A 17,854-nucleotide genomic window follows, 5' to 3' on the forward strand; every position below is an offset into this window, starting at 1 on the left:
TACCGGGGATTGAACTCGGGTCCTTGCGCTTGCAAGGCAGGCCACCGAACCGCTGAGCTAAATCCCTGGCCCTAGCCACAAAGAATGTAATCCCAATGAAAGAAAAGAATAATGAGGGCTGGGGAATGTAGTTCAGGGGTATATCATCTACCTGTATATTGCAAGCACAGGGTTAAATCCCAGTAATGTTAACAAAGAAAGCATAAAGATTTATCATCCAGAGAACATCCAAGGATCTAGATTTAACATGGAAGACCTGTAATTGCTAAACATTTCTATTTTTTCCACATACTATATCTTTTTCAGCTGAAGCTTTTGGGATAAGAGAAGTTTGCTTCTTTTCTTAGCAAGGCCTCCTCTTGCGATTTTTTCACTTTAACATCAGTAATTCCAAATTTTCATTTTATAAAGTAGAAGTGGACTTGCCTTCCACACATTCTTATAGTTGAAAAATATATAACTATATTATATATATCTCTATAGATATATAGAGATATATCTTATATAGATATATAAGATAGACTAGAATTATACATAATTTTAAAATTAGTTTCACTCAGAATTTGTAATTCTTAAATCTGTTCTATACCTTCATTTTTAAAAACTTCTATGTTGCTAAACACAAGTGACTAAATATGAAGTATGAACAGATGCAATGATCTTTATTAGTTTCACCATAGTTTGTATATATGTATATATGCACAAAGTAGTTTTGATTAATTAGCAAAATAGTCATTCCGGATAGCCTTCAGAATGAACAAACATTTAGATACCATATATAAAAATTTAGTGCTTTATTAAGAATTTAGGGATGCATATGCTCTAATAACAGTGTGTTTCTTAGTATGGGAAGTAGAAGCAGATCTTGCTCAAGCATTATCTTACCTCTGTTGTCTTTCTATTTTGGCTGCCATTTTAGGATTAAGAGTGGCTTCTTCATAAAGAGGCTGCATTATACTGGCAGGCACAGAGAAAGTTGGTTGTATCTGCTGGATTTGTCTGTTTTTATTAGTGCGCTGATAGGCAGTAATGAGACGCCTTAATCGTGTAGTTAAAGCTGATTGAGTAGGCCAATAAATTTTATCACCCTCCATCAGCTGACCATCTATAGTTAAAGAAACTCATGTCAATAATAATATAAAAACTAAACATACTGTATAAAGCCCACAGAAGTAAATTCTCAAAGTCAGTAAGATATGATGGAATAAAAAGCCACAGTTTTATTTATTTAAAGGGAACTTCACTTGCACAGAGAACACTTGGATTTCCAGGTCTAAGACATCATACTGGCTGGCCAATACTCAATGCCTTCACCCAAAAACATTAAAATCTAAACTGAAACCCATTTAATTTTCTGTATTAAATTTATCTCAACTAAACTCAAAGTCAGTAAGATATGATGGAATAAAAAGCCACAGTTTTATTTATTTAAAGGGAACTTCACTTGCACAGAGAACACTTGGATTTCCAGGTCTAAGACATCATACTGGCTGGCCAATACTCAATGCCTTCACCCAAAAACATTAAAATCTAAACTGAAACCCATTTAATTTTCTGTATTAAATTTATCTCAACTAAAACAGAATCAAAACATTTTTAAAGTCACTGAGAAGAAACAAAAATTTTCAAAATTCACTACGTCAATACTGCAGGTTTTAAAGTTTTTATTTACCTAAAAGTACAGAATCTTTTTGTTTTCAAGTTATAATATCTACAACATAATCAAACCACACTTAACTCATATTAAGCAACTCTTTATTTTCACACTGAACTATGGCAGAATGAGGTGCCTTCTATACGCCACACAGGGATGAGTGTACTCCAGCAACAGTGTGTTTCTATCTTGGTATCAGAAGGAAGTAGAAGCAAACCTCGCTCAGAAAAGCTCTGAAGAACTAGGTAATAAAGAATGGTTCCTAGTATACATACGGAACTAGTAAGAAAACATTAATACTATAATGAGGACATCTTACAAATCTAATAAGCCAGTCATCGAAGGTGCTGTTCTACAAAGATTCAGTGAGTCACTACATAAAGACGTGCAAATCCCCAAACAGCCAGTATAGACCATGATGATTACAGCTGTATTCAATAAAAAGTTCATACACAATAAACATTATAAAAGGGTGACTGATCTCACAGTTTTAAGAGAATGTGAATTTGCAATAATACCAAAGTAAAGAAGTAAATGCAATTTACCTCCATCTGCTATAACAAGATCTCCTGGTGAGGAAACATCATCCTTAAAAGAAAAGACAATAAGAAATTTGTCACAGAGTAATCAGGTCAAAATAAACATAAGAAGAAAATTAAATTTCTTTGTAACAGAAAAGGTAGCTTGTAATAGAATTTTTAATGATTTAGCAACAATAAAACACAACTCCACATTTGCAAGTCTCACCTCTTTCTATTTCCTCTTACATTTTATGACAGTCACTACTAACAAATTATTTTATTTTCTACCATTACTTTTAAACCAGTTTTTTCTTCTCTATATTTTGGTGAGCAAATGATAGATTTTATTGCTAAACTATTTTTTTCTGTCTACGCAGAATACAAACTCTCAGATAATTTACTCAGTCTCATATTTGGCAATCTGCAAATCCTTTCTTTTTCAGTCTTAAACAATTTTGTTTATATTGCAAATTATCGGTCAACAGACATTCAGGAAAGTACTCTACTATTATCTTGAATTTATTATTCATAGCTTTGCTGATTTATTTCAATCACTATTATGGTTGTTTTTAGAAAAGCCTGAAGTTAGAATTTTGTATCTCTTTAGAAGGTGAGGCTCCCCCCCAATGTTCCTGTTAATATCTTCTATTTTTTAAGCAACTTCTTTAATGGCCACTGTTAGGCAGCTTTTCCCCAAAACCTCTGCCTTGGGTGGTTTTGTAGTACAGTGCCCACAGTAAAACGCTTTTCCAGTAAAAGAGTCCTTGGCAACCCTATAAGACAGATTTCCAGCCAGTTTCAGAGGGTAGATTTTTGGCACATTGCACTACTATGGCAGTAGAGCAACTTTTTGGCCATCCAATGAGCCAAAGCTATGTCCTCCCAACAAAGTCAGGATCTCAGCCCCTGTGGGGATGGGTTTGCTTGGATGCACTGAGCCCTAGAAGTGATAGATCCTCCATATACCTGCTATTCTTATATTACCCAGAGTTCTGTTTACTTTTTACTAGTCACACTCTCATTACTGTAATCTCTCTTTTATAACTAATAATTCATTTTATAACTACTAATTCTTTATATTAAACTTCCCCTATTCAAATTACTACATAGTTTCTCTCTTCCCTAGTTGGGCTAGACTTTCAATAATTTCTACATATTTGTTTTTTGAATCATTTCTTCTCTATACCTAAGCTGTTCGTTCAGAAGAACTTTTTCATTCTTTTTATTAATATACATATTAATGTTTCATTTTGATAGACTCATATGTGCATATAGCATACTTAGGTTATTTTTGGACCAGCAGAATGCTTAATATATTTGATTTTTTTTTGGTAACGGGGATTGAACTAGGGTCCTTGTGCTTGCGAGGCAGACAGCGGCACCACTAAGATAAATCCCCGGCAACCTATTTTATTTTTGAATATCAATGACGAACCTGGGTATAGTAGTGCATGCCTGTAATACATAGTGAATTCAAGGACAGCCTGAACTACAATAGGGTGACCCTGTCTCAAAGAAAAAAAAAAATCAATGTATTGGCCACTTTAAGAGTAAATACAATTATTTTTTCATATCTTCTGAATCTTATTTATTTACTTATTTTTTCCTTCAAAAATGATCTTATTATGCTGTTCAGGTTGGCCTTGAATTCCTGGGCTCATGTGATCCTCCTGTCTTAACCTGGGATTATAAGTGTGCACCAAAACAACAAACTTTCCTAGTCTTTTTAAATCATCTTATACTTCATTTTGGTTCTTTAATGTTATTTATTCATAAAAAATTTTTGTTTTTATTTCAATTTGTATTATCAGAAATTCTCAGGGGTCTAATCTTATTCTTTGTTTTTGTTTTTTTGTTTTTTTGTAACAGGGTCTCACTATGTAGTTGAGATTGAACTGGAACTCACTATGTAACCCAAGCTGGTCTCAAACTCAGTGATCCTCCTGCCGCAGCCTCCCGAGTGCTGGGATTACAGGCGAGCGCCACCACGCCCAGCTTGTTTTTTTGTTTTTGTCTTATTCTTGATTATATGCTAACATTCACTTATGGTAACTTTTTCCTCATCTTTAAAAAATTTGGATTTTTTTGTTTTTTGTTTTTTGTTTTGTTACTGGGGATCGAACTCAGGCCTGTGCACTTGTGAGGCAGGCAGCAGAACCACTGAGTCAAATCCCCAGCCCCAAAATTTGGATTATTTACTTAATTTCATAAAGGACTTCATCTTTAATAAGTTCTTCTTCCAGAGTTCTTTTTAACTCCCTTTTATTTACCAGGTACCCCAGGGATATTACCAGCCAAAGATCTTTTTCCATCTAATAGTTTTTGCTTTAAAAGTTCCTGGATGATGTACATAAAGTTAAAATAATTGAACAATAAACTTGATAAGGCAGTCCTTAATGGCTATAAATTCTTTGGAAAAACTCTTTTTCTTTCCCAGAATTCTATGTTGAGATAAATTTCCTTCTTGTTTCCCTATCTGTTGTATCAGAAAGTTATGGCTTCTGAGAATCCTGACTCTATACAGTATTTCAGTTCTCACTACCCACACAGTGGCATAATAAGCCTTATCTCCTGTTCTCACATCCAAGCCTTTCGGATACCAAGAGTAGCAAAACCCTACCTGACAACTCAAGCATCATCTAGTCTTTTACCATATTCTTTTAAGCACTATAAAATTTTTTTCATCAACTTCAACATTCCTTTATTCCACAGATTATTTTCTATATTTTCATCTCATTCTTCTTTTGACATCTTATAAAGAGTACTTATAACTATGCTGTTGCAGTTCAGAATTCTTCTATGCTCTAATCTCCATTTTAAACCTCTTTATGAAGGTATAATTTCTACCTCTTGCTGCATACTCTTTAGTATCTATTTCTTACTTTGCTTTTTTTTTTTTTTTTGGTACCAGGGATCAAATTCAAGACCTTGCATTTGCAAGGCAGGCACAGTGCCACTGAGCTAAACTCCCAGCCTTCTTATTCTGCTTTGGGATCTTTCCCTCGGACACTGCATTTCTTAGCTCTAAGAAGTATAGCATGTGGGCATTGCATCACATGTCTGAAAGAGCCTGCATCTCATCTCTAAGGGGAAAATAAGTCCTAGATGACTATTTGTAATACTTGTTCACAAGTTGATCACTTAGTTAACCTGAGGAACCAAAGTATATATACTGAAAATATAAAGGAACAACATAAAAAGAGAAGTAAACAAATACCTAAAACAGAATTGTAAAACATGATCCAAAGCATACCTCTATATCATCTTTAAAGATGGCTGGGGCAGGTTTGTATTCTGGATCTTCCACATCCCTGTTAAAATGCCAACAAATGCTATAATTATTGTAACTGACTTATAAACTCTCTTCAAAGATCAAATAAATTAAACCTCACTGGAAAGATTTTTTAGTTTTGTTTTATTTATTTCTTTATTTAAAAAATTGTTTTTGGTTTTTTTGAGACAAGGTTTCACTATGTAGTTGAGACTGACCTGGAACTCACTATGTAGCTCAGGCTGGTCTCGAACCCACAGCAATCCTCCTGCCTCAGCCTCCCGAGTGCTGGGATTACAGGCATGTGCCACCACCAGGCCCAGCCCCAATAGTTTTGTTTTAAAAGCCAACCTTAAACCTGTTCTCTAGACAAAAGAGTCCAAGCCACAGCATGAAGGGTATTTTATGGCAAGTAAGAGGAAATCTAGTTCTAATTTATTCTTACTCCCAGGTTCAGATTTAAAGTTATTAACTTCAAAATGTCCTAAACTATATTATTTTTGCCACAATATGTTCCCTGCCCCTTGCCTCTAGATTTTTATGGCCACAACACACAGGTTCAGGGAAAAATCAAAGAAATCAGGTATGGGCTGAGGGTATAGCTTAGTGGTAGAGCATATGCTGAACATGCGCAAGGCTCTGGGTAATCCCCAACACCAAAACAAACAGACAAACAGACAAAAAGTGTAAGGGTGGTTGAATCTATTTCTAGATCATAATCTGTATGGACAAGGACTGACTTCTTAGAATATTCTTAGATCTTTCAGTTTATAAATTCCAATTATCTTCTATATCATTTAAAGATAAAATTCACTGACGGAATATACTGATGTTGAACTGACAATACACATAGAGAGCTCCTAATTCTGAAATGCACATACCCATCCATATAATCATTTGCTCTCTGCTCAGCAGCAACTGCTTTGTCATCAGGTTTTCCCACTCTTTCCAAGAAGCACAATGCTGGGTCTGCTCGAATAGTGTTATATTTTTCATAACCTAGAAACGTCACCAATTATAAAAGTAAAAAAAGGATAAAAGGAAAGTAGTTACATATGAATACTCCTCTTATTTAGAGGAGATGGTACCCCTGGACTAAAGGGACCATATATTAAAATTAAATACATTAAGTATGTTTTCTAGAAATTAGCACAAATATATGATCTGGTGATATTTATACACACACACACACACACACACACACACACACACACGCACACACTTCACATCAGAACTCTTTCTGAGAGAGGAAAGTATGTGAGGCTTATATCCTGGACAGGGAGGTCACATGTGCCCCTCTCTCAGGTGGGAATGCAGTGACTGCTGCCAGGCTTAATTTGATAGTCTATGCTTTTAAACATATGTATTAGTGTTACTAGAGTAAAGAAGTCAATAAACTAGTTGAAATATATTACTCGTAGAAGGGGATTCCATCTACTTCTAACTTACCATGTTTAAAAACTCCAATAAGGAGTGACTTATCAGCATCAAAGTCCCACCACTCAGCAGGGACTTCTGAATGGTCTGGTTCTGGTACCCAAACATCAATGTCACTTAAAAAAAAAAATCATGATATAGTATTACTACACACAAGTCCAAAAAATGAAGCAAAACTTTACCTAGCTCTTAAACAAAAAAATTTTTTTAAGAAAAAGAGATTAGGATTTTATTTCATCTATTTTTCTATTTTCGATAGACACTGAACAAAGCAACACAGATACCATGAAATACAGTCATACTGTTAAGCTCAACAGAAAAAATCAGTTTCAATAAACTTGAGGACACAATTCTCTTAAGGAATCATATTCTTTACACTGATTACTAAAAGACAATGTGTTCTAGTAGAAAGTTATATAAGCAAATAGCTTATCAAAAATCATGTAGTTGAAAAGCTTAACTAAGTGGATCACAAATTTGTGCCCACTCTAAGCAATTTAGTGATTAAGCAAGGCCCTATCTTAAATAAACAACATAAAGAACAACAACAAAAAAGACTGGAAATGTAGTTTAGTATAAAGGCCCTAGGTTCAATCTCCAATACAAAAACAAACAAACAAACTGAGTGAAATGTATCATTTTGTATATGAGAAAACTAAGGTGCTAAAAGGGCAAACAGCTGGGTGTGGTGCTGCATGCCTGTAATCCCAGCACTTGGGAGGCTGAGGCAGAAGGATCTTGTGAGTTCATGTCTAGCCTGGACTACATAGTGAATTCAAGGTCAGTCTGAACTACATAGTGAGACACCATATCAAAAATAAATAAATAGGCAAATTGTGCATTATAAAATAAATTGTGACTCTTCTAGACAAATTTTTCTTTAAAATATTGAGAAAGTTAATTTTTTGATTCATAATTTGATAAAAACTCAAAAGTGACTTTTATGTTAATAATAATGGTATAAAATGGCAACACAATAAAGTATTAAAACAAATCAGAAATTCATAATGCTTTGGCAATTTGTATGACTAATAATTACATCATTGGTAATTTTTTATTTTGGTACCAGGATTGCACTTGAGACCTTGCACTTGCGAGGCAGGCGGCGGCACCACCAAGCTAAATTGGTAATTTTACATACACTATTTTCTTTTCCTTTGCACATCACTTGAAATTATTATTTTCCCAGATATCTTTTCCAAATAATACATATAACATCTCTAAAAATATGTCATGAATAGAAGGAATGAAATTGATCATCTCTTTATCATAGTAATCTAAGATAGTGTCAACTTTATCCTATACACAGCTAATGTCTGACAATGATCAACAAATAAATATTATAAATTTACATACATATTCATGTTTTTTATATATTCAATAGTCAGAAGGGGTAGAGATTGGATGGAATAAATTACTATACAAAACCTAATTTCCTAAAAAAAACCCTAATATCCTATTTCAGAATTTCCATATTTGATACTTATGAGTTATCAAAGAATCAGAGAAATAAAATATAATAAATACACTTTTTATAAGCAGAATTTTTCATGTCTTGTCAATATAGTTTCATAAGTTAACAAAATCTGTATTTGAAGAAACCAGGAATTTATTACTTCTAAGTAAGTTCTATGACATTTTTTATTTGTAAGTTAGCTCTTTTTGGGAATGCAAAATATATTTTCATATAAAAATTAACTTATTAATGATCTGTGAATATATCTGAAATAAAAGACAATGAACAACATAAGATTTTTTTTTTTTGATACAGTGAACTGAATCCAGGTCCTTTACACTGAGCTACATCTTCATTATACACACACACACACACACACACACACACACACACACACAACACATATCTATCCTCCATACTGGGTACTGAACTCAAGACCTTGCGCTTGCCAGGCAGGTATGGCACCACTGAGCCACATCCCCAGACCTGTTTAATTTTTTTTAGACAAAGCGTTGTTAAGTTACTAAGCTGCCTAGGATGGGCTTGAACTTGTGATTCTTCTGCTTCAGCCTCTCAGAATGTTAGGATTTCAGGAATGCACCATCATGGCCACCTAGCACAAAGTTTTATTAGTAAATCATAAATTAAAAATGGAAAAGTATTTACTTTTTACTTTTCACAAATGATTTGCCATAACAATTTTTAATCTGAGTTATATAAGAAAGTGGGTGGAGAAATCTTTTTCTAGATTCTTAAAGGAATGTGTCAGCACATCATTGTATCTAATTTTGGTTGAAAATAAGAATTATAATTGAAATATTTTCAGTTTAGTGCAGAAAAAGAGAAAAAGAACAATTTTTCTGTAATGTGAAAGAAGTTAAAAAAGAGATGAAGGACACACTGTTAAGGAAGAGACTTATTTTTTACTGAGCTCCTAATGAGGGATAAATAATGCATTAGCACTGAAAGAGAAAGGAAAGAACACAAGATTCATTGGGAAAAAATGTGGGTCAGGTAGCTTCCCTTCCTAACCATCAGGTGGCACTCGAAGCTCAGAACATGGTGATTATCTGAGGTACAGAGTTTTCAGGCTTGTGAAGACAATTAGTATATAGCTCATGGTACAAATTTAACTGCCACATAAACTGGATGTTTATACACCCTTAGCAAAAAATATAAAAAGTGGATGTGAATATACTGTTGACTTGTGTTTTAAAAACTAAGGTAACATGCCATCACCTGTAAAAGACCTACTTGCACTTCCCCAGGCTATAGCATTCATTGGAAATATGTTGACAGCATTCACTATGTGCTAACCATGGCGAGGTATCTGCAATACTATGTGATGAAAAGGCCATTTGAAGACTTGGACATTTCAGAAAGTAGAAAAGGAGCCTAAGAAGCAGCAAGCAGAAAACTAAAGACGTATAGGTAAGTGGTACCACAGAAGCATTTTAATTTTTTTGGCGGGGGTACCAGGGATTGAACTCTGATCTTTGTGCTTGCAAGGCAAGTGGCAGAACCACTGAGCTAAATCCCAGCCCCAGAAGTATTTTAAAAAGAAGTCGGCAAGAAGATGAAGTAAGGTAAACATTATGTTATTATCCATCAAATTCAGCAGTAAGCCTGTTAGTGAAGATCTTCAAGATGTGGGGGAGTTAAAAGGCAGAAGGTGCCGTATCGTGGAGTGGACAGAGCAGGGGAGGGAAGAAAAAGATGGCAAATACACATCTTTAAAAAGTTTGTGAAACCAAGGAGAGTGAACACTGACTAGTGAGAATTCAAAAAGTGTTTCAGGGCCTGGGGGTGTAATTGTAGAGAGCCCTTACCTAGTATGTGTAAAAACTGGTTTGCTTCCCAGTACAAAAGAAAAAATACGAGTGTTTCTGAAGAAGTAAATTAGTTATTACATTTGTGCCACTTTAATGACATCTAAGTTAAATACCATCCTTAACTATTATACTGTTGTTATAACTTTTACTGACAGCCAAATGTGAGAGTAATAGATGGAAGACAATGAATTCGTAGGGTTAATTCCTTAAAGTTTGGTGTATTTCCTTCTTGTAAATTTTACTGAATTAAATGAAATTTTACTTAAAATTTTGCCTCATCGCACTATCGAAAAATATAAACATTATTTAATTTACCTTGCATCAACTCCATCAAATACTTTCTGACACTCATTTCCAATAACTTCTTGCTTTAGATAATACAACATTCTTACACGAAGCAAAACCCTTAAAAAAAGAGAGAGATTATTTCACTAAAAGTAAAAGACATTATCCACAAAGTTAAAATTATAAGGGAATTTCTACAGCACACACACACACACACACACATTTTTTTAAAGACAGGGTCTCCCTATGTAATTGAGACTGACCTGGAACTCACTATGTAGCCCAGGCTAGTCTCAAACTTATAGCAATCCTCCTGCCTCAACCTCCTGAGTGCTGGGATTACAGGCGTGCGCCACTATGCCTGGCTTCTACACAGATTTTTATACTGAAATAATTATGTTTGATTACATGAATCTCATTACTATCACTGTCTATAAAAGGTTTCTCCAAAAATCTGTGGTTCAGGCCAGGCTTGAAGTTACTAGGTGGCCCAGGCTGGCCTCAAACTCATGGCAATGATTCTCCTGCCTTAGTCTCCTGAGTGCCTGGATTACAGGCACATGCCACCAATCTTAGCTCATAATTATTTTTTAATATCTGAGTGCATCTGAAGGACAGTTTTATTTAACGGTTGGTGAAAGCAATGGCACAAAAAGTATTATAATTGCTGAAGGATATCCTATAAAGTTAGAAATGGATTTAGACCTGTGCTGTGTCTAGACTCTGCAGACCATGGTTTAAGACTGTTAATAAATTCAGAAAAATAAACTTTGAAAGAATTATGCTAAAAATATCTTACTACTTACTTATTACAGTGATGTTTAATATGTTTTTTGTAGCCTTCATCTTGAAGTAACTGCTCAGGGTTATATTTTCGAAGCCATTCTGCTTTTTGAATATCAAATGAGCTTGTTTGAGTCTTTACTTTCTTCCCTTTTCGACCCCTAGGTACAGGAGCTGATAGGCCTGTTAAAATCAGAAATACACACAAAATCCAAAATAATTTTTGTGAGGAACTTTGATTTGAAAGATTTTTTTCAATCCATGCAATTGTAGAGACTTTCTGAAATCTATACAAGTTATACAAAAATTTTTAAAAATATTCATAGTAATATTAATGACCTAATCACAAGTTGATAGCTTTATACATATGAAAATAATTGACCAAATATCTAATAATTTTGTGTTTTAAATTAGAATAATCATTCTGACTTCTGTATTGTCCTAAAACATATTAAATTTTGTTTACAACTGTAAAAACTGAAAGGTTAAACCTAATTATCTGTTTTATTGAATGATATATGTGGCTTGTATATATATATATATATTTTGAGACAGGGTCTCACTATGTAGTTCAGACTGGCCTTGAGCTAACTATGCAGGCCAGACTGGCTTCAAACTTGCAGTGACCCTCCTGCCTCAGCCTCCTGAGTACTTGGATTACAGTCATGTACCACCATGCTTGGCTCTACATATTTGTGTGATTCTTCCATCTTTATATAAAACTCATTTCTTCACATTCAATAATTTAATAGTCTCCTATAAGATAGAACAACCATGACCACTCTGTCTAAAATAGATGCTTTTTAGTGTGCTTTTTTTTTTCTTGAAATAGGGTCTCACTATGTAGTTGAGACTGACCTGGAACTCACTATGTAGCCCGGGCTGGTCTCGAACTCACAGCGATCCTCCTGCCTCAGCCTCCTGAATGAGGGGATTATAGGCGTGCGCCACCCTGCCTGGCTTTTAGTGTGCTTTGTATCAGTATTTAATACATGTCCCTCACAGTATTTATCAGAGTATAAAATCAGCGGTTAGTTCATTGATCTACATTTTATTATGGCTATCTACTTGTCTAGAATGTAAGGTTTATGATCTTGGGGCTCTTGATGATCTTATTTCTTTCTAACTTCCTAGTACAAAAACAAAGTATGGGATAATTAAGAGTGTGAAATAGGAAGAAAAGGGCTAAAGGTGTAGGGAAAGGGGGAAAGGTGCGAGAAAATGAAAAAATGGAAATAAAGAGTTTGTTAATGGGGAGGGGAGGAGGGGGTGAAGGGAGGGCAGGGACAAGGGGAAAAAATGAGAACCAAGACCTGTCATGTGAAGGTACAGGATTCCGATAATGAATGTAACTGTACTGTAGACCTAGATTGTACCAATATACTCAATAAAAAAAAACACACAGTAAACATTCAATAAATATTTTTGATTAAAATAAAACATAAGTTTGATATAGTAATTTCTTTTTTTAGTTTTTTAGTTTGTTTGATATAGTAATTTCTTATTTTTATACAAATGCAATGATTTTGTTATAAAATAATTATTTTATACATACAAGAATGTTTTGTTAGCAAGGCCATGGAGAAAAAAATATCTGCATATACCTTGGACAGGATTGTAAACTGGTATAGTCACATTGGACAGCTAACTAAAGTGTTCATTTAAAAAATTTTAGATTTTTATTCATTTTTTGGTGGGGGGGACTAGGTCTCTCTTTGTATTTCAGACTGGCCTTGAACTCAGTATGCAACCCTGGTGATTCTCTTGCCTGAGCTTCCCTAGGGCTGGGATTACAGGTGTGCGCTACCATGCTTAGCACGAAAATTTAAAAAGTATATTGATGTATCTCAAATGTTTATGTGCATACAAATTATGAGGAGCTTGTTAAAAGGCAGGTTCTAAGACTCAGGCCTTACGATTCTGCCTTTCTGAGGAGATCCCAGGAGACCACATTTACGAAACCTAAGATATATATTTGCTAATACTTCAGTAATTCTATTTCTTGATATCTACTTTAATGAAAGATTTACTCAGATACATAGGAAGAATATAGTTTTCTCTGAAACTTATTTTTTAATAGTCTAAAATTGGAAATCTAAATGCCCATATTACATCATACTAAAGAATAATGCAAATATCAATAATATGAAATACTCAGAAGTTAAAAAATGAAATAGCACAAACCTGTAAGATATACTGTGAAGTCAATAACTTGCAATCTGACACATACCTGATAACAATAAGTAAAACTCCCCAAATCCACCCACCAAATTGATTAACACTGGCATTTTCCAAAGCTTAATTTTCTGAAACTGGAACTTTTTTTTTTGGCACCAGCAATCAAACTCAGGTCCCTGCACTTGCAAAGCAGGTGCCAGAACCCCTGAGCTAAATCCCCAGCCCTGAAACTGGAACTTTTAACTGTGCAAAGGTTAAGATGGTTCCATGTTTTATATGAAAATGTGTTTAAGTATTAGAAAGAAAACAAAAGAATGTTCTTGGGGCTGGGGGGTTAAGCTCAGCAATTGCCTAGCATGCATGGGGCCCTCAGTTCAATCCCTGGTGTTCAAAAAATAAATCAATTAAAGTTCTTACCTAGATGATTTTGTAGCTCTCGTGTCTGCCCATCTTCAGTTGGAGTGATGAGATCCCATATGAAACCTTTAATTTTCTCATCTCCTCGGTAGTGGACAAGGCAATATGCTAAGAGAGCTCGGCAAATTATTTCTACATCGTGCTCATTTAGCTGTCTTTTAAAACGTCCATGAGACAGAATCTCTCTCCATCGACCCCATCTGGTTAAAAAAGGTATATTTACATTACTAATAAACTAAATTCAAGCAGAATAATACTGTTTAACTTATAAACAAGTCATGAAAAAACTTTAATAAAATTATGCAAGTAATAGGATTTGCCAGTGATGTTTTTCCCCATGTATAAAAAAATTAAAAGGTAGGACGGGGATTTAGCTCAGTGGTTCTGCTGCCTGCCTACCAAGCGCAAGGTCCTGAGTTTGATCCCCGGTACCAAAAAACAAAACAAAACAAAAAACCCTAAAAGGCATGGAATAGTAATTTCTAATATATTCAAGGAGTTTGACTTTAGTGATACACTTATAATTTAAACACAAGGGTATCTCATTATTATGACATTAAGTATACGTTAAATACAAAAATTCTGGAATTCTTTAAAAATAGATTTTGATTCTTACAAGAAATACTTAAAAACAGTATATATTTTCCATAATTTTATATATGAATACTTATAAAATAGTGTTTTACCCATAAACTAGCAGATTTTTCTCTACTCTGAAACATTCAGTTCTTCCATAGCCACTGGAACGGTCACAGGGTCTCCGAAGTTTGGGTTTTTCATCTCCTTCACTTTCAGCTTCAGATAATTCAGCCAATTCATCTTTTGTGGCACTAAAGGGTCTTGTTTGCTTCCTAATTCTTGGAGTGTCAATAACCAAGCTGTTCTGTAAAATTTAACTATTATTACTTAAAAGCAACTTCACTGTGTTGCTTATCATGTTTTACATTTTTATCTTTCAAACTATACAAATAATTATAAAAATAAAAATAAAACATTAGCAGTTCTAACATCCTACCACTCAAAATAACAATTTTTAATATTCCTTTAAAATTATTACTACCGCTCATACATAATTTTACGAAAGTAGATACAGGTTGAAAAGAATTTGGTGGGTTGGGACTGTAGCTCAATGGCACAGTGCCACATTTTTATCTTTCAAACTATACAAATAATTATAAAAATAAAAATAAAACATTAGCAGTTCTAACATCCTACCACTCAAAATAACAATTTTTAATATTCCTTTAAAATTAACACTACCGCTCATACATAATTTTACGAAAGTAGATACAGGTTGAAAAGAATTTGGTGGGTTGGGACTGTAGCTCAATGGCACAGTGCCTGCCTGGCAAGCTCAAGGCCCTCAGCTAGATTCCTGGTAAAAAAAAAAAAAAAAAGATTTTGGTATTTTGCTTTATTATTAATATGAAACTTGTGATTCAGCAACAATTATAAAATTTTAGGCTGATTTGTCCCTTATAATGTTTTACCTAATGAGTAATTTAATCCACATGATTTTTAATTTTTAACATAAATAAAATGCTAAAGTAAATCTTTGAATCTTTGTGATATAAATTCATCCTAAAATCTAAAAGGAAATCTTTTAAATCTAAAAGAAGGAAAATATCCAGGAATTGAAATATTGGCTGCAGGTTATAAATATTTGGTAGGTAAGTGGGTGGTGAGGAGATAGAGAAAATTAAAGTTATATTATATGCACATACAAACAGAACAAAATGAAACCCACTACTCTGTATAACTAACATGCACTAATCGCACTAATAAAGTTAATATTTTGTAGACCTACACACGTTTTAGTTCTCTGTAAAAAAAAAAAAAAAGGCAATCTAGGTTTCAACTTCTCTGTAATCAGCTTGGTTTAATTCACTTAAAACTTAAGCTGACATAATTACTGAGAAATTTGTGAAAGTTGGCACTACTTTATAAGCTGCTGATATAAAGATGAATAAAAAATTCATGAGAAATCCAGTTTTGAGGATCAGATAAATATATTAAAAGATAAGATGTTATTTAGGACGCAGTATAATACATGACAGGCATAAAAGAAGTCAGAGAAATCATCACAAAGTATTGATAGCAGTTAGAATTCTTGACAAATTATAAGTTTGCTGCAGCCAGAGAGAAAAACGCATCACAAGAAGAAGAGGAAGGGAACTGAAATGGCATCAGATGGTAAGGAAACTTTCAAGTCCCACAGTAGAAGAGGATCCATGGTAGAAGAGAAAACCTCTCTACTATACAAAGGTCTTGGTGTATCACAGTACAATATGTACACAGTACCTTGTATTTAAGGGGTAAATATCTCGTGTAATCTTATTATAAGGTAATCTTATACAGAAGCACCTTTTGCCAAGTTTCTCCCTTATAAAGTTACTAGTTTTCCATTTGTAACTAATAACATATTTATTCATTTTTTTGTTGTGTTTTTTGTGGGAGGTTCTCACTATGTAGCCCAGGCTAGCCTAGAGCATTTATCAATTCTCCTTCCTCAGCCTCCTGAGCGTTGGGATTACAGGGATGTACTACCATGCCAAGCTATATTAATACATATTTTAGAAGACACATTTTTTTCTTAAACTTTCACCCTCTAATTTTAGAATTCATTGACTGATCTTTTTTTTTTGGTACCAGGGATTGAACTTGGGTCCTTGTGCTTGCAAGGCAGGTGGCTGAACCAGTGAGCTAAATCACCGGCCCTCATTGACTGATCTTAATTGCTATGATGATTATCACAGTGGATTAATGGTGATTTATTTTCCTTATTCCTTCTATATTTACTGAAATTCTTCCATAAGGAAGAGATAGATGTCTCTTTCCTTCCCCCATTGTCTTTTTTAAAAATAAAAAGAAATGTATTTTTTCACAAATTTTCAATTTCTTTTGTTAATTTTTTTTTTTTTTTTTTTTTTTTTTTTTTTTTTTTTTTTTTTGTACCGGGGATTGAACTCTGGTCCTTGAGCTTGCAAGGTGGGCACAGAACCACTGAACTAAATCCCCAGCCCTCTTTTTGCATTTTTGTTTTGTTTTGTTTTTTTTGGTACCAGGGATTGAACTCAGGTCCTTGCACTTGCAAAGCAGGTGCTGGAACCACTGAGCTAAATCCTCAGCCCTTGTTTTCTTTGAAATAAGGTCTCATTATGCAGTGGAGACTGACTTGGAACTCACTATATAGCCCAAGCTGGTCTCGAACACATAGCATTCCTAATGCCTCAGCCTCCCAAGGGCTGGGATTACACTGGTACACCACCACGTCCGGCTTCTATGAAAAAAAATGTTTAGCATTCTGCTCTGCATTGCATTACATCCATAAATTAAAATTCTATGTAGAAAACAAACTCTAGGGCTGGGGGTGTGTGGCTCAGTGGAACTGAGCCTGCCTGGCAAGCACAAGGTCCTGAGTTTGATCCCTGGTACTGAAAAAAGAAAAAGAAAGAAAGGAAAAAAAAACCTCTAAAAAATGCATAAAGTATTTAGATTTTTTCCTGTTCAAATGACAAAGCTCTTAATTTTTACTTTTCTTAATTCATCTATATATATCTTTTTTGTATCTTTTTTTCTACTGTGAAGTAGCTCTGTTGCATTATATTTTCCTACCTTTGTTAGTACCAATTATTTAGGAAGGCTAAATTACAAATTTATCTTCCATCCAGTTAGTTCACTAAACTCATTTATGAATTTTAATATTGTTTTACAGATTCTACTGCCATTTTAGGCATATAAATATGCCATACGCAGACAATGACAATTTTATAATTACTTTTGTGTATGTATTTGTTTCACCCAAAATTTTATACATATATATATAATATACACACACATATATATATAAAATATATATACATGTATGTTTCCAAAATACATTAAGTAGTAATGATATGGATCTAAACAATGTTACTTCTAATTACAAAGTTTTACATTTTAAAAGGCTATCTAAAGCCAGGTGTGGTGGCACACGCCTGTAATCAATCCCAGCACTTGGGAGGCTGAGGGGAGGATCAC

General features: G+C 34.1%; 1 protein-coding gene across 11 annotated transcripts in view; it reads right to left on the reverse strand.

Moving 5' to 3' along the window:
• The window catches only part of Chd9 (chromodomain helicase DNA binding protein 9), a 238,395-nt gene that overhangs the window by 28,493 nt on the left and 192,048 nt on the right, over positions 1 to 17,854 (reverse strand). For all 11 annotated transcript variants that reach the window (XM_010629542.3, XM_010629534.3, XM_010629538.3 and 8 more), the window contains 9 exons: positions 14,521 to 14,717; positions 13,835 to 14,034; positions 11,263 to 11,422; positions 10,487 to 10,576; positions 6,896 to 6,999; positions 6,328 to 6,445; positions 5,429 to 5,486; positions 2,200 to 2,242; positions 886 to 1,105 (listed from right to left, as the gene is read on the reverse strand). In XM_010629542.3, the coding sequence (XP_010627844.1) occupies positions 886 to 1,105; positions 2,200 to 2,242; positions 5,429 to 5,486; positions 6,328 to 6,445; positions 6,896 to 6,999; positions 10,487 to 10,576; positions 11,263 to 11,422; positions 13,835 to 14,034; positions 14,521 to 14,717 (1,190 nt within the window). The remainder of the gene's footprint in view (positions 1 to 885; positions 1,106 to 2,199; positions 2,243 to 5,428; positions 5,487 to 6,327; positions 6,446 to 6,895; positions 7,000 to 10,486; positions 10,577 to 11,262; positions 11,423 to 13,834; positions 14,035 to 14,520; positions 14,718 to 17,854) is intronic.

This window comes from Fukomys damarensis, unplaced genomic scaffold (assembly GCF_012274545.1).
Source record: "Fukomys damarensis isolate Sample0158 unplaced genomic scaffold, DMR_v1.0_HiC HiC_scaffold_32, whole genome shotgun sequence".
Taxonomy (NCBI): domain Eukaryota; kingdom Metazoa; phylum Chordata; class Mammalia; order Rodentia; family Bathyergidae; genus Fukomys; species Fukomys damarensis.